The sequence below is a fragment of the Hyla sarda genome, chromosome 11 (genome assembly GCF_029499605.1).
Source record: "Hyla sarda isolate aHylSar1 chromosome 11, aHylSar1.hap1, whole genome shotgun sequence".
Lineage (NCBI taxonomy): Eukaryota > Metazoa > Chordata > Amphibia > Anura > Hylidae > Hyla > Hyla sarda.
The window spans coordinates 91,069,327-91,093,974 of record NC_079199.1 but is presented as its reverse complement, the minus strand read 5'-3'; the positions used below and the strand labels follow the sequence as shown (position 1 = coordinate 91,093,974).

At 42.0% G+C, this 24,648-nt stretch overlaps 1 protein-coding gene across 1 annotated transcript; it reads right to left on the bottom strand.

The window, feature by feature from the left end:
* Positions 1-6,807: 6,807 nt before the first annotated feature.
* Positions 6,808-7,761, bottom strand: LOC130294918 (olfactory receptor 10A4-like). The gene has a single exon (XM_056545069.1). The coding sequence runs from the start codon at positions 7,759-7,761 to the stop codon at positions 6,808-6,810; it is 954 nt and encodes a 317-aa protein (XP_056401044.1).
* Positions 7,762-24,648: the final 16,887 nt, after the last annotated feature.

Sequence of the window (24,648 nt, the reverse complement as noted above, 5' to 3'; positions counted from 1 at the left end):
GTCCAGTGCAATACTTTCTCTCTTTTCCCCCACTTTTGTGGAAATTTCTTTTTGTATTTTATAATGTACTAATAACATTTACATATTTTTTCTACAGTTTGAGTAATAACTCAATTTTTTTGTTTTTTTTCTACATGTTATGTAGGACTTCATATTAGCAAGTCTACTACTGTTTGGAGGTTGTATATAAGTGAGTTGTTCTACCCTGAGTATATGTTACAATTATTATTTATTGTCTACACACCTTCTATGTGTTTGGGGTTTATCTTATTATGTTATTAGAACAGTGTAGCTCACTGTGCATCCACTTTGTGGAATCGGTAGATTGTCTTTGTGCTAGACTGTTTCTGTAAGCCCTGACCACATGTATTTGACCTACACTTTAACCTGTTCAGGACCCGGAGCGTAATTTTACGCCCCAGCGCCCTGGTACTTAAGGACCTAGGGCGTAAACTTACGCCCTGGCGTTTTCCGGTCCCTGCCGCGCACCAGGCGGGGATCGGAAGCGGATGCCTGCTGAAATGCTTCAGTAGGCATCCAGGGCAAACGCCGAGGGGGGCCATGTAGGCCCCCCATGTCGGCGATTGCCACAAATCACAAGGGAAATCGCCCTTGTGATCTGCGGCGATACCGGGCTGATCGGGTCTCTGGGACCCGACCGCCGGTAATTTTGCATGATCCCGGTTGTCACAGACAGCCAGGACCATGCTAACGTATAGGAGCGAGGTGGCAAGCCTGCCACCTCCTCCTATCCCCAGCGATCCGTCGGTTAGTTAAACGACCAATCGCAGGGGGCGGTTGCTTCCTCCCGCCCTGCCCAGCCCCTTGAAGTCCGGAGAGGATGGGAGGAAGACCGGAGGATGCGGCGGGGGACAGGGGAATTCTGGGGACCTGCCCCGGGACTTACCTCGTCCCTGAAGACCCGGATCCCGGCGATGAAGATGGCGGCATCGGCGTCAGGTGAGTTCCTCTTCAGCCGCGGTCGGGCCCTTTACAGCAATGCACGTCGCCGTAAAGCGACATGCATTGCTGTAATGGGACCCTGTATACTACAACTCCCAGCATGCCCATGGTGTCTGGGCATGCTGGGAGTTGCAGTTTTACAACATCTGGTGGTCCGCAGTTTGGAGACCACTGTACCCTTCCAGATGTTGCAAAACTACACATCCTCAGCATGCCCTTACTGTCCAGGCATGCTGGGAGTTGTAGTTCTGTAACATCTGGCCCTTCAGATGTTGCAGAACTACAACTCCCAGCATGCCTGGACAGTTTCGGCATTCTGGGAGTTGTAGTTTTGCAACATCTGGAAGGGCACAGATTGGGAACCACTGTAATAGTGGTCTGCAAACTGTAGTCCTCCAGATGTTGCAAAACTACAACTCCAAGCATGCTGGGAGCTACTACTTCCAGCATGCCTGACAATGTTTGGGAGTAGTGGTTTTGCAACAACTGGAGGCACACTGATTGGGAAACATTGTCTGTTTCCCAACTCAGTGTTTCCCAACCCGTGTGCCTCCAGCTGTTGCAAAACTATAACTACCAGCATGCACTGATAGACTGCGCATGCTGGGAGTTGTAGTTTTGCAACTGCTGGAGGTTACCCCCCCCCCCCCCCCCGTGAATGTACAGGGTACATTCACAGGGGCAGGGGGCTTACAGTGAGTATCAGGCTGCAGGTTTGCGATGCAGCAATTTTTGCATGGCAGCTCAAACTCGCAGCGGGAAACTCACTGTAATCCCCCACCTGTGTGACTGTACCCTAAAAACACTACACTACACTAACACAAAATAAAAAGTAAAAAACACTACATATACACATACCCCTACACAGCCCCCCCTCCCCTCCCCAATAAAAATGAAAAACGTCTGGTACGCCACTGTTTCCAAGCCGACAGCCGTTGACTGTCCAAGCATGCTGGGAGTTTTGCAACAGCTGGAGGCACCCTGTTTGGGAATCACTGGCGTAGAATACCCCTATGTCCACCCCTATGCAAATCCCTAATTCAGGCCTCAAATGCACATGGCACTCTCACTTTGGAGCCCTGTCGTATTTCAAGGCAACAGTTTAGGGCCACATATGGGGTATCTCCGTACTCGGGAGAAATTGCCTAATGAATTTTGGGGGGCTTTTTCTCCTTTCACCCCTTATGAAAAGGTGAAGTTGGGGTCTACACCAGCATGTTAGTGTAAAAAATTTATTTTAATTTTAATTATTTTTTTACACTAACATGCTGGTGTTGCCCTATACTTTTCATTTTGACAAGAGGTAAAAGGGAAAAAAGCCCCCCAAAATTTTAATGCAATTTCTCCCGAGTACGGAGATACCCCATATGTGGGCGCACAACAAGGCCCAGAAGGGAGAGTGCACCATGTACATTTGAGGTGATTTGCACAGGGGTTGCTGATTGTTACAGCGGTTTTGACAAACGCAAAAAAAAAAAAACACATGTGACCCCATTTCGGAAACTACACCCCTCATGGAATGTAATGAGGGATGCAGGGAGAATTTACACCCTACTGGTGTCTGACAGAGCTTTGGAACAGTGGGCTGTGCAAATAAAAAATTTTGTTACGTTCCTCAAGGGGTCTAGTTTCCAAAATGGTATGCCGTGTGGGGGTTATTTTGCTGTCCTGGCACCATAGGGGCTTCCTAAATGCGACATGCCCCCCGAGCAAAATTTGCTCTCAAAAAGCCAAATATGACTCCTTCTCTTCTGAGCATTGTAGTTCGCCCGTAGTGCACTTCAGGTCAACTTATGGGGTACCTCCAAACTCAGAAGAGATGGGGTACCTTCAAACCCTTGCAAAAATGTGAAATTTGGGAGGGAAACACACATTTTAGTGAAAAAAACATTTTTTTTTACCAATGCAAAAGTCGTGAAACCCCTGTGGGGTATTAAGGCTCGCTTTATTCCTTGTTACGTTCCTCAAGGGGTCTAGTTTCCAAAATGGTATGCCATGTGGGGGGTTTTGCTGTCCTGGCACCATAGGGGCTTCCTAAATGTGACATGCCCCCGAGCAAAATTTGCTCTCAAAAAGCCAAATATGACTCCTTCTCTTCTGAGCATTGTAATTCGCCCGTAGTGCACTTCAGGTCAACTTATGGGGTACCTCCATACTCAGAAGAGATGGGGTTGCAAATTTTGGGTGATATTTTCTGCTATTAACCCTTGCAAAAATGTGAAATTTGGGGGGAAACACACATTTTTGTGACATTTTTATTTAATTTTTTTACATATGCAAAAGTCGTGAAACACTTGTGGGGTATTTAGGCTCACTTTATTCCTTGTTACGTTCCTCAAGGGGCCTAGTTTCCAAAATGGTATGCCATGTGTTTTTTTTTTTTTTTTGCTGTTCTGGCACCATAGGGGCTTCCTAAATGCAACATGCCCCCCAAAAACCATTTCAGAAAAACGTACTCTCCAAAATCCCCTTGTCGCACCTTCGCTTCTGAGCCCTCTACTGCGCCCGCCGAACACTTTACATAGACATATGAGGTATGTGCTTACTCGAGACACATTGGGCTACAAATATAACTATACATTTTCTCCTTTTACCCCTTGTAAAAATTCTAAAATTTGGTCTACAAGAACATGCGAGTGTAAAAAATGAAGTTGGTGAATTTTCTCCTTCACTTTGCTGCTATTCCTGTGACACACCTAAAGGGTTAAAATGCTGACTGAATGTAATTTTGAATACTTTGGGGGGTGCAGTTTTTATAATGGGGTCATTTGTGGGGTATTTATAAGATGAAGACCCTTCAAATCCACTTCAAACCTGAACTAGTCCTTGAAAAATTGTGATTTTGGAAATTTTGTGAAAAATTGGAAAATTGCTGCTGAACTTTGAAGCCCTCTGGTGTCTTCCAAAAGTAAAAACACGTCAATTTTATGATGCAAACATAAAGTAGACATATTGTATATGTGAATAAAAAAAAAATATTTGGAATATCCATTTTCTTTACAAGCAGAGAGCTTCAAAGTTAGAAAAATGCTAAATTTTCAAATTTTTCATCACATTTTGGGATTTTTCACCAAGAAAGGATGCAAGTTACCACAAAATTTTACCACTATGTTAAGGACTCAGGGTTTTTCCGTTTTTGCACTTTCGTTTTTTCCTCCTTACCTTTTAAAAATCATAACCCTTTCAATTTTCCACCTAAAAATCCATATTATGGCTTATTTTTTGCGTCTCCAATTCTACTTTGCAGTGACATTAGTAATTTTACCCAAAAATGCACGGCAAAACGGAAAAAAAAATAATTGTGCGACAAAATCGAAGAAAAAACGCCATTTTGTAACTTTTGGGGGCTTCCGTTTCTACGCAGTGCATATTTAGGTAAAAATTACGCCTTATCATTATTCTGTAGGTCCATGCGGTTAAAATGATACCCTACTTATATAGGTTTGATTTTGTCGCACTTCTGGAAAAAATCATAACTACATGCAGAAAAATTTATACGTTTAAAAATGTCATCTTCTGACCCCTATAACTTTTTTATTTTTCCACTTACAGGGTGGTATGAGGACTAATTTTTTGCGCCGTGATCTGAAGTTTTTATCGGTATGATGTTTGTTTTGATCGGACTTTTTGATCACTTTTTATTCATTTTTTAATGGTATAAAAAGTGACCAAAATACGCTTTTTGGACTTTGGAATTTTTTTGAGCGTACGCCATTGACCGTGCGGTTTAATTAATTATATATTTTTATAGTTCGGACATTTACGCACGCGGCAATACCACATATGTTTATTTTTTTTTTTTTTACACTGTTTTATTTTTTTTATGGGAAAAGGGGGGTGATTCAAACTTTTATTAGGGAAGGGTTAAATGACCTTTATTAACACTTTTTTTAAAAATTTTTTGCAGTGTTATAGGTCCCATAGGGACCTATAATACTGCACACACTGACCTTCTACACAGATCACAGGCGTATGTTAACACGCCTGTGATCAGTGTTATCGGCGCTTGACTGCTCCTGCCTGGATCTCAGGCACGGAGCAGTCATTCACCGATCGGACACCGAGGAGGCAGGTAAGGGCCCTCCCGGTGTCCGGTCAGCTGTTCGGGACGCCGCGATTTAACCGCAGCGGTCCCGAACAGCCCAACTGAGCAGCCGGTTCATTTTCATTTTTGCTTAAGAAGCGGCGGTCAGCTTTGACCACCTCTTCTAAAGGGTTAATACCGCACATCGCCGCGATCGGCGATGTGTGGTATTAGCCGCGGGTCCCGGCCGTTGATGAGCGCCGTGACCGACGCGATATGATGCATGATCGCGGCGCGATCCCGCTTCATATCGCGGGAGCCGGCGCAGGACATAAATATACGTCCTGCGTCGTTAAGGGGTTAAAGTAGAATATGTCATGAAAAAACAATCTCGGAATCAGAATGATAACTAAAAGCATTCCATAGTTATTAATGTTTAAAGTGACAGTGGTCAGATGTGCAAAAAATGGCCGGGTCCTAAGGTGTAAAATGGCTGGGTCCTTAAGGGGTTAAGCAAACTAAAAGGACAATCTTAAAACTTTGTTCTAGAATAGGTGGAGAAGGCCAATTCTAAACTCGCCTCCACAGTTAATGAAGAGATTCAACTCTATATGCTATTCTGCGTAGGTTGTGAAGACCAACTCTATAACTAACTCCGTGATCTCTGCATTCACCTCCATAGTAGGTTGAAATAAACTTTATATCCAATCTATAATAGATTAAGAAGGTCTTCAATAAGCCCACATTTCACAGCAGGCTAACAATACATCTATAGAGCCTAAATGGATGGTAATGTATTTATACTACCAAAAAGTCTAAAAGATAACTATAACCAACTCAACTATAATCAAATTTACTCAAATTGTATAGAAAATTCACGGAAAAAGTGTTAGGCTACATTCACACTGCTGGTTGTCTCCGGCAGTGTGAAGCCCATTATTTTCAGATCGTGAATAGCAGGAGAAAAAATAGTGCTTGCACCGTCTTTTTCTCCCGCTATTCTCTCTGAAAATAATGGCGCCCAACGCACCCTATTGACTATCAGGGCCCGTTATTGCCCCTTATGACCAGTCAAAATGAAGGCCAGTTTGACAGCTGTTATTGCCGGGACATAACGGCAGTGTGAAAGGGTCCTTAGTTGTGTTTGAATTTCACCCTGGATTTACAACTATTCTTTTTTTTCCCCAAAGTTGGTATAAAACAGAAAAGGAGAAGGGCATAATATGCTAAAATAGTTAAGCCCACATGAGCATGAAAAAGTAAAAAACATAGGATGAGCTAGTCGAGGCAGCTTGATAACCGATATATAATAAATATGACAACATTTATTTATTTAAGTTAGTGACATAACTCGGAATAAAATAGAAAGTAGGAAAACAAATAAAGAGAGGAGGGAAAGTAGAAGAAGAGAAGGAGAAGAGGGTGGGGGGCGGGGAACAAACAGAACAGAGGGAGGGTGGCTGCAAGATCACAGCTCCATGGGTGTCTAGCAGGCTGGAACACTCCAGTGAAAGTAGAAGAATCCCTAAATATGTCCAGTGGCAAAGAAGGAGGGAGAAGTGGGAGGAGAGAGTCAATAGACTGATGCTAGACTGATCCCAGTGGGGGAGGTTTAGGTGGTAAAATGCAAGAATCGGAAGTCATCAGAGGAGAGGAAGATCAACGATGAGCTCCATAGATTATGGTGTTTTTCTGGGAGGTTCCTGGAGTCCACCATAAGTTCCTCCATTCTCTGTAAATAGGTCACTATCTTGAACCAGTCCAAAAGGGTGAGAGGGCAGGGGAGTTTACAACTATTAAATTGAACCAACATTTGAAACTTAAATACTTTTTTTCATCTTATTTTTGATCAATGATTTTACATTAATTAACAATTTGGCAAATGCTAATTTCACTTCTCGGTTTCTAAAAGTATAAATAAATGGATTTAACAATGGAGTCACAATTGTGTATATAAAAGCAAGAAATTTGTCATGTTGGCTGTCACTTGGTTGGACATATACAATGATACCTGTACAAAAGTAAAGGCTGGCTACGATAAGGTGAGAGGAGCAGGTGGAGAAGGCTTTACGTTTACCTTCTACGCTCTTAATCTTTAGGACTGTAACTATGATGTGAGTATAGAACCCAATGATGACGATGAAGGGAAGAAGAACCACAAAGATGGCGGTTATGCTGGTCACAAGATTACTGACATAGGGATCAGAACATGCCAAATTTTGTAAAGGAGCCAGGTCACAGAAGAAATGGTCAATCACGTTGGGACCACAAAATTTTAAAGATGCTGTGAAGATGGTGGGTATGAAAGCTCCACCCAAACCAACAAGCCATGGAAATATAGCAAGTTTGATATACCATTGAGTCATTATAATCTCATATTGGAATGGGCTTGTGATGGCAAAATGTCTATCGAAAACCATGACAGTGAGAAGGTAACATTCCACTATACCTGTAGTATCAGCGCAATATAACTGCAGGAAGCAGGCCTCAAAACTGATCCTGTTTCTACCTGCAATAAGAATATCTAACAGTTTGGGGACAATGATAGAAACAAATACAATTTCCAAAATGGAAAATCTGCTAATAAAATAGTACATCGGAGCATTAAGATTGAAATCAAAATGAATAAGCAAAAATATTATTATATTCCCAACAATACAAGTAATATAAATAAAAAAGCAGGCGATGAAAAGCAAAATTTGAGAAAACTGAGGAAAATCTTTAAATGCTAGTAAAATAAATTCAGTGACAATAGTACTGTTGCTGTTCTTCATTGTTGTTGTTTTTTTTTTTTTTAGGATAAAGGGGATCCATCCGTTTTAAATATATTTTTTCCTAGAAGACAAAATTAAAATACTAACATGTACAATGGGGGATTAAAACGTTAGAGTAGAACAAGCTTTACGAAAATGGTCTATGTGAAACGAAAGTGAAAGGGTTAAGTGAGGAGAGAGATACTTACCATCCCATCGCTGGATTGGGCCTCTTCTTGTGTAGCTCTACTTTTAGTGATCCCATCACAAGGAATGGAGCCACACATGAAGAGGCCTGGCCCATATAGATACGAGTAAGCAGCTTCAATGGAGACGCCGGCTCAACGTGGCGCTGGACACAGACTGGTCTGTGTCCAGCGCCACATTGAGCCGGCATCTCCATTGAAGCTGCTTACTCGTATACATATTCTTGTGCCGGAGGGCTGCGGACACCTTATCATGTGCTCACCATTGTTGTGTATGTGCTTACACAACCCTACCAGGTGAGCAGGTTGCATGCCTTTTTTAAACAATCCTTCATCCTCTTTTAATACACCACGGAGCGCGGTTTCCCGTTTTTTTCCAGATATGGCCCATATAGATGGCTGTATAATTTAAACATCCCCCAAACAGTTAACGAAAGCTGCTCAGCAGGACCGATTAATTCCTTCCTAGCTGGGCTGAGCTGTAATTGTGACTGTCAGCTACGAGCACAGCTCAGCCTCGACCTTGCCAGGTTGGCGCAAGCCAAACTTGGCAATGTTCGAAAGTCCTGCAGGCCATGGACCCCCCGAAGTTCATTTCGGATTTGGTTTTGGGGGGCTCGACTCGCTCAACTCTACATAACATGTATAGTAAAAAAAAGCTATTGCATTAGATAAAGCTTCTCCTTCATCGTATTGAAATAAATCTATGATTCTGTGTAGTAAACTCGCTGAAGTGGCAACTCTCATAATAAGCTTCCACATCCTCCAGCCTTCAGCCAAGCAATGCCATTTCAGAATTCGGTACCACCTGCCTCCTTTGCGGAGGCCAATCTAGCCCCCTGATGTCCATGCCCAAGCCTACTGCAAACAGACCAACAGCATTTCTCACAAAGGCTGTCTTATCACTTTTTCTCCTTTTTCTCTTTCTGTTTTTAATAATTTTTCAAAACTTCTCTTCCGCAACACGATAACTTGCCACATTCGTGTCTCCACCATGTGTGCCTCCCTGCCAATACAAGGATTGCCCAGGGCTTATTTCAATATCTATATCTTCCCTAGTGGTTGGTACCCCAGGAAGACCTCAGCTCTGTTGATAACCACCTCAGTTTAGAATGTACAGCATACTTTAGCCTTTTGTTTTGGAGCACCTGAAATAAAACAGAGAAGATATGCAGTGTATTAAAAACTCAATAATGTATAGATACTGTATGTATGTGTATATATATATATATATATATATATATATATATATATATATATACTGTATATATATTTTTACATATATATATATATATATATATATATATACATATGTATATATATTATTATTATTATTATTATTTTTTTTATATATATATATATATATATATATATATATATATATATATATATATATATATATATAGATAAAAGAGTGGCACTGTGTGGGATTTTCAATCCCAGGATCCAGGCGGGTGCTCAGTCCTGTGAAAGACTCCACCAAAAAATCCCAAGTAGTGTAATTCCAAAAATACAGGGCGGCACTCCAGCGATAAAGCATAAAAGGGATTTTATTCACCCAAAGTGAAAAGCAACGTTTCAACCTGTTCAATAAGCAGGTTGAAACGCTGCTTTTCACTTTAGGTGAATAAAATCACTTTTATGCTGGATCACTGGAGTGATGCCCTGTATTTTTGGAATTATATATATATATATATATATATATATATATATATATATATATACATACATATATATAGCCAAAACATACAACAATATATTCAATAGTAGAAAGAAACAAACTCGGCACTGCTTCCTTAATTATTAGCACCTGACATCCAATGCCTCTGCTGGCTCAACCACGTCTGATGGTGCTCACTGGTAATAGCAAAGTCCAATGCAAATAATCCGTAGAGAAGAGAAAAGAAAACCAGGGCAACTCACCAATTACGTAAACTTCAAGCTTCTTTATTGATCCATGAAGGGTATAAACTGTGCAAGACACGGGTGGACAAACAACAGGGGGACGTTCGTTCGGGGCTACGGTGCCGTTTCGCAAGATATGCTTCAACTGGCCCACATCGTCTTCCAGCCGGAAACACATTTAAATAACCCTCCCCTCCGTTGCCATAGAAATGAGCCAAACAAAAGGTAAGTGCAATTAAAAATGTTAAAAACAACTGTGTGATACTCCTAAGATTTTCATTTATGTTAGTAATGCACTGAGCTCAGTACGTTCATTAAGACCTAAAGGCCCCATTGCTTCCAACCGAAGAATCCATTTAGTTTCATTTCTTAACAGAATTTCTTCTTTATTTTTCCCAGCAACACCATGTTCGATCCTTTCAAGTCCGGCAAAACGGAATCCATATTTTTCTTTCGAATGAACTTCATTAATATGCTGAATAAATCTAGTGGCTCCGATGCCGGTCCTGAGGGATCGAACATGTTCGCGGATTCTGTGAAATAAGGGCCTTTTTGTCTTCCCAATATAAAATAATTTACATTTACATACCAATGCGTATACTACATGAGAGGATCTACATGTAATACATTGTTTCACATTAATAGTATTACCTGCTAATTCTACAATTCTACATTTCATATTTAAAGAGCAAAATGAACATGAACCGCAAATAAAATTCCCTTTTGGGCGTAATTCAGACAACCAATTCTGTCCCGTTGCGTTTTTTCCTTTTTTCAATAAGTCTCCAATTGTTTTCGTTTTTCTATATGTAACAATCGGTTTTTCATTAGTAGTTACTGCTATGTCAGCATCCTCTTGTAAAATATACCAATTATTCGCAATAGCTTTTTTCACTACATTATTAATAGGAGTATTTGAAAAAGAAAAAACGCAACGTTTATTGTCAATTCTATCTTTCGTTTTCAGCAACACTTCTCTTGGTACTCGATCTATTTTCTTTCTTGCATCTAAAATTAAATTAAGAGGATATCCTCTCTGTTCCAAACGATATTGTAAATCATCTGCCTGTTTTTGAAACAGTATAGGATTGCTGTTAATTCGTTTTAGTCTGACTAGCTGACTGTATAAATGTGTTTCCGGCTGGAAGACGATGTGGGCCAGTTGAAGCATATCTTGCGAAACGGCACCGTAGCCCCGAACGAACGTCCCCCTGTTGTTTGTCCACCCGTGTCTTGCACAGTTTATACCCTTCATGGATCAATAAAGAAGCTTGAAGTTTACGTAATTGGTGAGTTGCCCTGGTTTTCTTTTCTCTTCTCTACGGATTATTTACATACAACAATATGTCTTAAGAAGTATAAAATTTAAAGTTGCAGGCAACTATTTATGAATGGATACAGATATAGTCCTGCAGGAGGACTGTTAGTTTATCCACCTTATACCTACATGTAAGGAAAGCTGAACTATTTTTGCATTTTACCACAGATGCAGATATGTGTCTCTGCCATCTTGTACTGTTGAGACATAATTATTGGCTGCATAGAATGAAGGTTATCAATTATGAAACAATTCATGCATTATTCACATGTGCTAGAGATCTGTAGATTCCTATCATACTGAAAAACGAGAAGGCTCTAAATTTACCAATAAAAAACTAAAATATACCAATATATAATACATGTAATTTGCTGGTCATTTTGTTTTTGCTTAAACAGCTGTTAAATATAATTCAGATGACTACTTTCCAATATAACATTTTTGGAGAATTACTTACTTTTGGCAGTCAAAAATAAAATGAAAATAAATACAAGTAAAAAAAAAAAAAAAAAGAAAAAAAAAAAAAAAAAAAATATATATATATATATATATATATATATATATATAGTCAAATTTCTTATAACCTGTACTGTCCTCTCTTTTGCATCTCACTTTGTCCTGCTTAATTACATTCTCTCCCCTGCTCCCCCCCTCCCTCCCCCCTTTTTCTCATCCTTATCTATGTAGTCTATGTTCCCATAACAGGGCAATTTATGGCCCATCTTAGTGTGAATTCTCCACATCTATTGTCTTAACCCCAGCATATTTGTGAGATGTAACCTGTGTCTTCTACTTGTGAGCTTAGATTTGCTTTGGACTTGATAAAGGGAGGAATCCCGAAAGCTTGTCTCTACAAAATTCTGTTAGTCCAATAAAAAAGGTATTACAAGATACTGCAATATTTTTTGATTTGCATCTATATATATATATATATATATATATATATATATATATATATATATTGTCCTGTAGAATCAAAAACAGAGTGTAGGGTACAAGGTTCACTCATCTATATGTAAAGTAAGTATATAAATGTTCATAGTTTTTCACATTTGGTAAATATAAGATGATTTTTTGCCACAGAATAAGAAGAGGTTAATCCTCTGTACATGTAAGAAACATGTAAGAAAGATCTGCTCATGTATACCATCATATATAAAGTCAGATATCTATTTTTTTATAGATCTTCTGGCAGGCCAAGAATAAAGATGAATCCCCTGGTAGATCATTATGGGTGCTAGGGGGAAATCTCTATTGTTAATAGAGAAAATTGCAAAAAAAACACTACAAAATGTAATACATATTAATAATATTAATGTAAGATTGCAAAATATTTAATTCTCTCTCTATAAGGAGATCTAAAAATTTCAATTGTAAATTGATGTGCTGCGTGCTGGCCTCACAGTGCTGGGTGTAGTCCATGTGGCAAATAGGAGCCACTCATTTTGGTTCTGAATGCCATTAAAATAAATTTTTGTTTAAGCCCTTTCTGGCCCTTTTGCTTATGGTTTCTTCCTCCTTAGTATGCGGAATGTCCCCATGGAAAACACATGCGGACATTTTGCACATTTGACTAATCCTGCAGGTGCTAGGACCACTCGGAAATGCGCCATCTCAGACAGCAATGCATTTCCTTGCAGTATCTGAATTTTCACAGCGGAAGCATCTGACACGGAAATTCTGCCGTGTGAAGAGTGCAGCAGAATCCCATTGAAATCACTGGGACTATGCTGCAGCGGAATGTCCGTGCGGAATATTCAGTGCAGACATTCCATACAAATTTTGCGATGTGAACATACCCTTTCAAAGCCCATAATATTAAAATTTTTCACTGACAGCATCATGTGGGGTTTTATTTTGTGCAAGATAAGTTGTATTTTTTATTGATACCCTTTATGTTATCCTATGATGTTTTAGGAAACAATACAAAATATATTTTTGTGGGGCAAAATAAGAAGAAAAAATGCAATGATGCACATTTGCAGAAAGGACGCCATTCAAAGTCAATGGGACCCGTTGGGACCCAGGGATATCCGTTGTGCTCCCATCCGTTTAGGGTCTGTTCAGCACAAAAGTAAAAAAAGAAAGTCAAATAAACATTAAATGGGACAGGGCACAACGCTGATGTGAACTTAGCCTTACACGTCACAATCACATTTGTCTTATGCTCTGCCATACGGAATCGTGATAACAATACCAGATAGGTGACAACAATATCAAACATATTTTTGTTAGCGTTGATCGGTTTACCACAACTTAAAAACTGATGACTTTTCCCCAGGCTGAAGTGCCAAGGAGGTAGGGATGAGCTACATTATCAGATGGGATTTAGTGATATGGTTCAGTGCCCTATAAAACAATGAACCAGGACAGGGAGGGGAAGATGACCCAGTAGGCAAGAGAAGTTGAGACACTTAAGCAGTTCATCCCCATCTTCAGCCCAGTTGTAACAAACCCAACAACACAAAAAATTGTACATCTGATATTGTTGTCCTGTCATCTGATAGTGTCTGCAGCTCATATCATAAATATAAGGTGACATATTTTCGTTCAGTATTTTGTTAGAGGAAAGTCAGACTACTTTTACGTTATCTGGAATCCTAGGATTTGTATATACACTCAGCCCTTGCATTATTACCTGACTGCAACACTTAAAAACATTCATGTATGCATGGTGTATGTGTGGTGTATGCATGGTGTATGTGTGGTTTATGTGTGGTGTATACGTGGTGTATGTGTAGTGTATGTGTGGTGTATGTGTGTTGTATACGTGGTGTATGTGTAGTGCATGCATGGTGTATGTGTGTTGTATACGTGGTGTATGTGAAGTTTATGCGTGGTGTATGTGTGGTGTATGCATGGTGTATGCATGGTGTATATGTGGTGTGTGTGTGGTGCATGCGTGTTGTATGCATAGTGTATGCATGGTGTATGGAATATGCATGGTGTATGAATGGTGCATGTGTGGTGTATGTGTGGTGTATGCATGGTGTATGTGTGGTGTATACGTGGTGTATGCATGGTGAATGTGTGGTGAATGCGTGGTATATGCATGGTGTATGCATGGTGTATGTGTGGTGTATGTGTGGTGTATGCGTGGTGTATGCGTGGTGTATGTGTGGTGTATGCGTGTTGTATGTGTGGTGTATGTGTAGTGTATGCATGGTGTATGCATGGTGTATGTGTGGTGTATGTGTGGTGCATGCATGGTGTATGCATGGTGTATGCATGGTGAATGTGTGGTAAATGCGTGGTATATGCATGGTGTATGCATGGTGTATGTGTGGTGTATGTGTGGTGTATGCGTGGTGTATGTGTGGTGTATGCGTGTTGTATGTGTGGTGTATGTGTAGTGTATGCATGGTGTATGCATGGTGTATGTGTGGTGTCTGTGTGGTGCATGTGTGGTGTATGCATGGTGTATGCATGGTGAATGTGTGGTGAATGCGTGGTATATGCATGGTGTATGTGTGGTGTATGTGTGCTGTATGCGTGGTGTATGTGTGGTTCATGTGTGGTGTATGCGTGTTGTATGTGTGGTGTATGTGTAGTGTATGCATTGTGTATGCATGGTGTATGTGTGGTGTATGTGTGGTGCATGCGAGGTGTATGCATGGTGTATGCATGGTGAATGTGTGGTGAATGCGTTGTATATGCATGGTGTATGCATGGTGTATGTGTGGTGTATGTGTGGTGTATGCATGGTGTACTTTTACGTTATCTGGAATCCTAGGATTTATATATACACTCAGCCCTTGCATTATTACCTGACTGCAACACTTAAAAACATTCATGTATGCATGGTGTATGTGTGGTGTATGCATGGTGTATGTGTGGTTTATGTGTGGTGTATATGTGGTGTATGTGTAGTGTATGTGTGGTGTATGTGTGTTGTATACGTGGTGTATGTGAAGTTTATGTGTGGTGTATGTGTGGTGTATGCATGGTGTATGCATGGTGTATACGTGGTGTGTGTGTGGTGCATGCGTGTTGTATGCATAGTGTATGCATGGTGTATGGAATATGCATGGTGTATGAATGGAGCATGTGTGGTGTATGTGTGGTGTATGCATGGTGTATGTGTGGTGTATACGTGGTGTATGCATGGTGAATGTGTGGTGAATGCGTGGTATATGCATGGTGTATGCATGGTGTATGTGTGGTGTATGTGTGGTGTATGCGTGGTGTATGCGTGGTGTATGTGTGGTGTATGCGTGTTGTATGTGTGGTGTATGTGTAGTGTATGCATGGTGTATGCATGGTGTATGTGTGGTGTATGTGTGGTGCATGCATGGTGTATGCATGGTGTATGCATGGTGAATGCGTGGTATATGCATGGTGTATGCATGGTGTATGCATGGTGTATGTGTGGTGTATGCGTGGTGTATGCGTGGTGTATGTGTGGTGTATGCGTGTTGTATGTGTGGTGTATGTGTAGTGTATGCATGGTGTATGCATGGTGTATGTGTGGTGCATGTGTGGTGTATGCATGGTGTATGCATGGTGAATGTGTGGTGAATGCGTGGTATATGCATGGTGTATGTGTGGTGTATGTGTGGTGTATGTGTGGTTCATGTGTGGTGTATGCGTGTTGTATGTGAGGTGTATGTGTAGTGTATGCATTGTGTATGCATGGTGTATGTGTGGTGTATGTGTGGTGCATGCGAGGTGTATGCATGGTGTATGCATGGTGAATGTGTGATGAATGCGTTGTATATGCATGGTGTATGCATGGTGTATGTGTGGTGTATGTGTGGTGTATGCGTGGTGTATGTGTGGTGTATGCGTGTTGTATGTGTAGTGTATGCATGGTGTATGCATGGTGTATGTGTGGTGTATGTGTGGTGAATGCGTGGTATATGCATGGTGTATGCATGGTGTATGTGTGGTGTATGTGTGGTGTATGCATGGTGTATGCGTGGTGTATGTGTGGTGTATGCGTGTTGTATGTGTGGTGCATGCGTGGTGTATGCATGGTGTATGCATGGTGAATGTGTGGTGAATGCGTGGTATATGCATGGTGTATGTGTGGTGTATGTGTGCTGTATGCGTGGTGTATGTGTGGTTCATGTGTGGTTCATGCAGGGCCGTTTGAAGGAATTTGGGGGCTCCAAGTAAAATAGACTTGGAGGCCCACCTAACGCACGCAAAGCCTACAGGAACCACAGCATAGCCATACAGTTTAAGTTCACCCACACTTTATATAAATAAAAAAGGAGGTTTACAATGCAATTTTCATGCACATTATTTGCAACAGCAGTATTTGCACTGTGCAAATTCTGCTGTTGCATTTAATGTGCATGAAATTTGAACATTTTCAACAAATGAACATTTGCAAAAAACACCACTGTACCATACAAATTGTATGGTACAGTAGTGTTTTTTGAAAACGTTTAATGAATATTGTATACAATGTAGTACCCCCAGATTAACCCCATCTCCCCAGCAGGCAGGTAGTACCCCTAGATTAAACCCCTCCCCCAAGTAGGCAAGTAGTACCCCTAGATTAACCCCCTCCCCCAGCAGGCAGGTAGTACCCTCAGATTAACCCCCTCCCCCCAGTAGGCAGGTAGTACCCCTAGATTAACCCCTCCACCGGTAGGCAGGTAGTACCCCTAGATTAACCCCCTCCCCCCATTAGACAGGTAGTACCCCTAGATTAACCACCTCTCCCCAGCAGGCAGGTAGTACCCCCAGATTAACCCCCTCCGCCCAGTAGGCAGGTAGTACCCTAGATTAACCCCCTCCCTCCAGTAGGCAGGTAGTACCCCTAGATTAACCCCCTCCCCCAGCAGGCAGGTAGTACTCCCAGATTAACCCCCTCCCCCAGTAGGCAGGTAATACCCCTAGATTTACCCAGCTTCGCTCCAGGCATGTTCTCGAATTGCTGGCCCGGCAGGCCGACAGGGCTAGCTGCCCGCCGAACGGGATAGCGCAGGAGGTCAGGCAAACACTGGTTCTGCTTAGGGGCCCCAGGCTAGCTCAGGGCCCCAAGCAATTGCTTGGTTTGCCTGTCCTCTTGCGACGGCCCTGGGTGTATGCTTGGTGTATGCGTGTTTTATGTGTGGTGTATGTGTGCTGTATGCGTGGTGTATGTGTGGTGTATGCGTGGTGCATGTGGGGTGTATGTGTGGTGTATACGTGGTGTATGCATGGTGGATGCATGGTGTATGCATGGTGTAAGCATGGTGTTTCAATGAGAATTGGTAAGTGGGAGATGGGAGTTGTTAGTTTATTTCAAATGCATCACTTTATTATAGCAGGAAGATCCATTCCATTGCAATGTACATTTTGAAAGCTCTATAGAGCCTTACTTTACTTGACAATTTTATGATTATATTAAAGTTCTTGTTAAAACTTAAAGGGAAACTGACAGTCGGCTCACCCGTCCTAAACCCAATACACAGGGTTATAATGTGAATGAAGCGGAATTATATAATGTATAACACCCAGATCGGTGCAGCCGTTTCAGAGATACCGGGTATATTAGCCTCCATTGTTAATATGTTAATATTGTCCTTAGTGCAATGGAGGTGGGACCCCGCATGCAGTGCTTACCGCCCTCCAACCCCTCTGCTCCCATGTGCCCAAGCTCCAATCCGGGTAAGTTTTACATCAATTGAATCCGATTGACCCGCACAATAACCCTGTGTTTAGTGTGGGTAAACCAGCTGTCAGTTTCCCTTTAAGAAGCCCAAAAAATATGCTTTAAAATAAAATAAAAATTATATATATATATATATATATATATATATATATATATCCTCCAAACAAGTCCTCAGATAGATCCATCATCATAATTGTCATCCTTCAGTTTTTCATTTGCATCTAAAAATGTTGTGCGTCGCCCTTATAGTCTGCATCCTTCTTCACTTTTCCTCTTAGACTGGGTTCACATGAAGTATTTTATCTAGTATTTATAGACAAAACCAGAAGTGTAATCGATACAGAAATAAACCATAATGGAAAGATTTTCACCTTTTTTCTGTGGTTTAGACCCACTCTTGGTTTTGGTTAAAATCTTTAAAGCGTACCTGTCATAGTGCAAAAAAAAAGAAAAAAACTGATATGTTACTCAGGACCCCATCCTGATCATGTGCGTATAATTTTTATGTGTCTCGGACCTATATATCCAGAGATATAAGCATTTATCTGCTGGTGAGTTACTTTTTCATTGTGCAGGCTGGAGGGGGCGTGTCAGTCTGTCTCCCTCACAGGAGCAAGCCTGTGCAGTCAGCCAATCAGTACTCTCTACTCTGTAACCCTTTCCTCTCTGGTTTTATGCTTTCACGCGTCAGAGGAAGATACTTGGAGCTTGCCTGCAGTAATCAGAAGACATTATGGTGAATTCATAACAGGATAAAATGTATAAATATAAGAATAGATCTTTATAAAATTAGTGCAAGGATTTTTTAGATAAAAGTACAGCATTTTTATGAATACATGTTCTATCTGTTTTATCTTCTCCTAGTAAAGCTGGATGCTAATCAGCATAGCTGTCACTATGTGTGTCATTCATCTTTCACAGACTCCTGAATGTCTGATCAACTTCTTTGTCATTCAGGAGTCCAAGAAAGCTTTGACTATTTCAGCATGCTGGGAGTTGTAGTTTAGTAACAACTGAAGCTGAAATGTTTGTAAATAACTGTTAGAGCAGTGCTGCCTCCAGCTGTTTTAAAACTACAGCTCCCAGCATGTCCACACATCCTTTATCTGTAGTTTTGCATACACAATAGAAATCTCCTATACTGGATACCGGTATGCTTTACGGCCGGTATGCTGTAAAATCTAGACTAGTCTGTCTGGCTAAAAGACAGGCGACCCCTAGTGGTGGCTATTTTGAGCTTGAATTTAAGGTGAAAATTTAAACATTTTTTAACAGGTGTATATTGTGAAATGTCATATTATAATGAGTCCTGCAATATATGAAAAGTTTTTAACAATGACAGTGCCTCTTTAAGTTTCAGAGTCCTATTCTTAAAGGGAATATCCAGGAAAAAACCTTTTTTTTTTACATATCAACTGGCTCCAGAAAGTTAAATAGATTTGTAAATTACTTCTATTAAAAAATCTTAATCCTTTCAGTACTTATGAGCTGCTGAAGTTGAATTGTTCTTTTCTGTCTTAGTGCTCTCTAATGACACCTGTCTCGGGAACCGTCCAGAGTAGAAGCAAATCCCTATAGCAAACCTCTTCTACTCTGTGCAGTTCCCGAGACAAGCTGAGATGTCAGCAGAGAGCACTGTTGCCAGACAGAAAAGAACAACTCAACTTCAGCAGCTGATAATTATTGGAAGGATTAATATTTATTAATAGAAGTAATTTACAAATCTGTAACTTTCTGGAGCCAGTTGATATAAAAAAAAAGTTTTTTCCTGGAATACCCCTTTAACCTGTCAGACTCACTGTGCATGTGTCGAAATAGCTAGACCTGTCACTAAAGGCCGAGAGTGAGCCTGCTGCCTCCAGCTTTTGTAACACATGAGCAGTGATTCTGACAGGTTAAGAATCAAGCTCATGCCCGCATGGGTGCCACAATACCCTTAAAGAAGAAAGATGATACCCAGAACTCACCAGCAATGCACAGTAAAGATTTATTATGCCATAGAGTAGTACAATGATGCGTTTTGGCATGGGAGCCTTCCTCAGCTGTCTGACAAGACAGCTGAGAAAGGCTCCCATGCCAAAACTCATCCTTGACCAACACTATGGCATAATAAATCTTCACTGTGCATTACTGGTGAGTGCTGGGTATCATCTTTCTTCTACCTGTGGCTTTACCCTACCTCGTGCACCACCGCAGATTCCACGGAAGTGCCAACATATTCCTATATTGAATACTACTCATGAAGGACACATGCGCGAGCAATCTACACAGCCGCACCGCTGGCAGGCGAGCCCTGTGTTTCAATTATCAGGAGGAGCGGCATGATGTCAGAGAAGAGAGGTGTTGCAGCCCTGGGTCATGGTGGACTCAAGACTATCCATCTTTGACACTCGGGGACACTGTAAGAATTTTTTTTATTATTATTTTTATTTATCAAAGTCACAAAGTACATCTATAAATGTATGCCTTACATGTGGACACTAACCCTTGGTAGGCCACGGTTTTCTGTCCGAAAAAAAAGTAAAAAAACCATATGGTTTGAAACACGGACCCAACCGTATACATTATGGTGCATACAGTTTTGAATGGGAAGTCTATGGGCACAGTTTTCTGTACGGTTGCATACGTTTTTTTTTATGAAACCATATAGCAAAATCGTGGTGTGACCCCACCCTAATGAGATGTGTCCCTGATAAGTATGTGCTAGAAATGAGCAAATCGAATCTGACGAATTCGAATTCGTTACAAATTTCATGAAAAATTCTATTTGCAACTAATGCGATTATCGCCGCAAATCGCTTAATTAAACTCCATTTAGTGTGGTTCAGGCTTCAGGTCATCTAAAATGGCGGATCCACATGTGAAGACATGGGGCAAGGGACTCTGGGAAGGCAAGGCGGGAAGGCGGGATCACCCTGAATCACATGCAGGATGCAGCCTATCAGTAGTCAGTCACCACTGTGATGTCACATCCCTATATAATCGGCAGCCATATTCCGGCTCGTCACTTCATCCTTTAACTGCAGAGAGATAGGACAGAGCTGTGTGTTACACAGACAAGCTTTTTCCTCAAGCATTTCACCTCATAGCATTCTGCATTCTGGTGGACAATGAGCAGTGCGTTTTTCACAGAAAGTAATTTTTACTGCAGCCACTAACCTCCCAGTCACTTTCTATAGCAGTGTATTAAAGAGAGGGGCAGAGAGCTGTGTGTTGCCTCATACATTTGAAAAGCTGGCTCAGCTTGAGAAACAGCAGAGGATGGAGGGAAATATTTTCAGCACAACTCTGTGTCTTTGTTCCACAACAAATGGTCTGCTCATTATACTAGTCTATAGACAGTATAATACCCAGCAGATCATTCCTAATAGTTTTTGAGAGAGTGAAATTTTGGGTTTAATACACAGTGGCAGTGTGCTGCAGCACTGATTTGTACTGCTGGTGTTGTGCAAAAATATGTTTTTTAAGCGTACTGTAGCACATTTTTCTGCCCTTATCTAAGTAGTGTACTATTTTGTATCTGTTGATCTGTCAAGGGACTAGATACTGTGAAAGTCCAGGCAAAAGTTATCACCGGCTGGTGTTTTACTCCAATACCTTTTTTAAGTGTACTGTAGCCAATTTTCTGCCCTCATAAGTGCATACCACATACCTACATCTAAATAGTGTATTATTTTGTACCTGTTAATCTGTTAAGGGCCTAGATACTGTGAAAGTCCAGGCAAAAGGAATCACCGGCTAGTGATGTACTTCAATACTTTTTTTTAAGCGTACAACAGCGCATTTTTCTGCCCTCATAAGTGCATACCACATACCTACAACTAAGTAGTTTACTACTTTGTACCTGTTAATCTGTCAAGGGCCTAGATACTGTGAAAGGACAGCCAAAAGTACACACCTGCTGCTGTTGTAGACAAATACTGTTTTAAGCGTAGTGAATCGTATTGTGCTCCCTTCATATACGCACAAAGTATGTCAGGCAGAGAAGTGCCAGGATGTGCACAGAGGAGTGGCAGAGACCTAAATTCATCAGGCAGAGGTCGCAGCAGACTAGGGGTGAGTGGCAGCAGGAGTCGCAGAGAAAGGCCTGAGCTCCCGGTATCAGCTAGTGGTTGTGTCTCGACCAGCAACCCATCTGCCGTCATCGATTGGTTAACAACACGGTCATCCACTTCATCACAAGTGACATCTGATACCCCCAGCCAACAGTTGGTGGCTTCCTTAGACACAAACCTCTTCGGCCGGAGGAAGCACACTTAGTGTGCGAAACAGGAGCTCGGTCGCATATCAGTATCCCCCCACCACCCTCTCCCTTTGTTACTTTTATGTGAGAATGCTTCAATAAAAGAAGAACATACCAGCTGAATGGTGAGTTGCCGATTTCTTTCTCTTCTCTTGGAATATATGAATATCTCATTGTGTCAGAGCACCACCAGCAGCACCTAGCTACACCAACGCATATCCAACACGTTTATTTCCACCAATACCGCAGTGCCGTGCTACTTCTTATATGAACTGTTACATACATTACATCCTCAAGGTTTTAATGAATGCATTGATACAGTAAAATAAATTACTTACATTTTATATGATCTTTGTTCCATTGAGTTCCATCTCTGCTGTTCACCCTGGAGCGTTTCTTTTATTGATTATTTACTTTATAGAAATGTGCCTGAGTGTTAATTCTATGGTATTATAATGTATACTTTATCCACTTCTCGTCTGTTATTGTTCCATCCATCACTTGCGCTGTTTTATTCCTTGCAGATGCTTCTTTGCAATTTTTGAAAATTCTTATGTTGGTATCATTTGAGGAGTGGCCACACCGTGCGGTTTTTGATAGCCGCGGTTTTTCCCCCCCGTGGCTCTCATCTTCTGCATGGTTTCGGACTTTCCTATGGTTTATTGCATTCACGAGGTAGTTCTACCTGTGATTCCCAGATTTGTCCCTCCCTGTCTGCTTGAATTGCTTGTATCTCGTGGTCTCTATTTAGACTGCCTAATTGTTGCTCCTATGCCCCTCTTTAGTTGGTCTTGGATTGCACACATTATAGATATAATTCGCATGTGGTGTATATTCACACCACATGCGTTTTTCCAAAAGTTTGTTGCGGTCTCAGTTGTTCTTAAATTACTGAGCTCCAAAAGAATTTACATATTTTTTACTTGTATTCAGCCTATATGTTTTATATACGTCTTTTTTACTCATTTGTATTTGTATTTATATACATTTATTTGTGTACAACAATACTTAATGGTACATATATGGTTAATTGCTGGGGGTATATATACCTGTTGCCAGCTTCCCTTTGTCATGCCTGATGAAGCTGCGCATGCGCAGCGAAACGCATTGCATTCAATAAATCCTCTGATTTTAACCTGGCCTGACGGTTCCTCTCTGTGCCGGACTAACTCCTCACTCTCCGGTCATCCCACTCCTGTTCCACAAACCTCAGTTGGCATGGACCGGGAGAAGTCTGTTACGCCGAGCGCTCCGGGTCCCTGCTCCTCCCGGGAGTGCTCACGGCGTTCTCTTGTTCACAGCGCCCCGATCAGACCTGCTGACCGGGTGCGCTGCGATAATGTCCCCAGCCGGGATGCGATTCGCGATGCGGGACAAGCCCGCTTGCGGTGCGCATCCCGACCCGCTTACCAGACTCGTTCCCCGTCTGTGCTGTCCCGGCGCGTGTGGCCCCGCTCCCTAGGGCGCGCGCCGGGTCTTTGCGATTTAAAGGGCCGGTGCGCCACTGATTGGCGCATGGGTTTTAATTAGTGTCTCCACCTGTGCACTATAATACCTCACTTCCCCTGCATTTCCTTGCCAGATCTTGTTGCCATTGTGCCAGTGAAAGTGTTCCTTGTGTGTTCCTAGCCTGTGTTCCAGACCTCTTGCCGTTGCCCCTGACTACGATCCTTGCTGCCTGCCCTGACCTTCTGCTACGTCCGACCCTGCTCTTGTCTAATCTCTTGTACTGCGCCTATCTCAGCAGTCAGAGAGGTTGAGCCGTTGCCGGTGGATACGACCTGGTTGCTACCGCCGCTGCAAGTCCATCCCGCTTTGCGGCGGGCTCTGGTGAAAACCAGTAGCAACTTAGAACCGGTCCACCTGCACGGTCCACGCCAATCCCTCTCTGACACAGAGGATCCACCTCCAGCCTGCCGAATCCTGACAGTAGATCCGGCCATGGATCCCGCTGAGGTCCCGCTGCCAGTTATCGCTGACCTTACCACGGTGGTCACCCAGCAGTCGCAATAGATAGCGCAACAAGGCCACCAGCTGTCTCAACTGACTGTGATGCTACAGCAGCTTCTACCACAGCTTCAGCAACCATCTCCTCCTCCAGCTCCTGCACCTCCTCCGCAGCGAGTGGCCGCATCCAGCCTCCGTTTATCATTGCCGGACAAGTTTGATGGGGACTCTAAACTTTGCCGTGGTTTTCTCTCGCAATGCTCCCTGCATTTGGAGATGATGTCGGACCAATTTCCAACTGAAAGGTCAAAGGTGGCTTTCGTGGTCAGCCTTCTGTCTGGGAAAGCCCTGTCATGGGCCACACCGCTCTGGGACCGCAAAGATCCTGTCACTGCCTCAGTACACTCTTTCTTCGCGGAGATTCGAAGTGTCTTCGAGGAACCAGCCCGAGCCTCTTCTGCCGAGACTGCCCTGCTGAACCTGGTCCAGGGTAATTCTTCTGTGGGCGAGTACGCCATCCAATTCCGTACTCTCGCCTCCGAATTGTCCTGGAATAACGAGGCCCTCTGCGCGACCTTCAAAAAGGCCTATCCAGTAACATCAAAGATGTGCTGGCCGCACGAGAAATCCCTGCTAACCTGCATGAACTTATTCATCTGGCCACCCGCATTGACATGCGTTT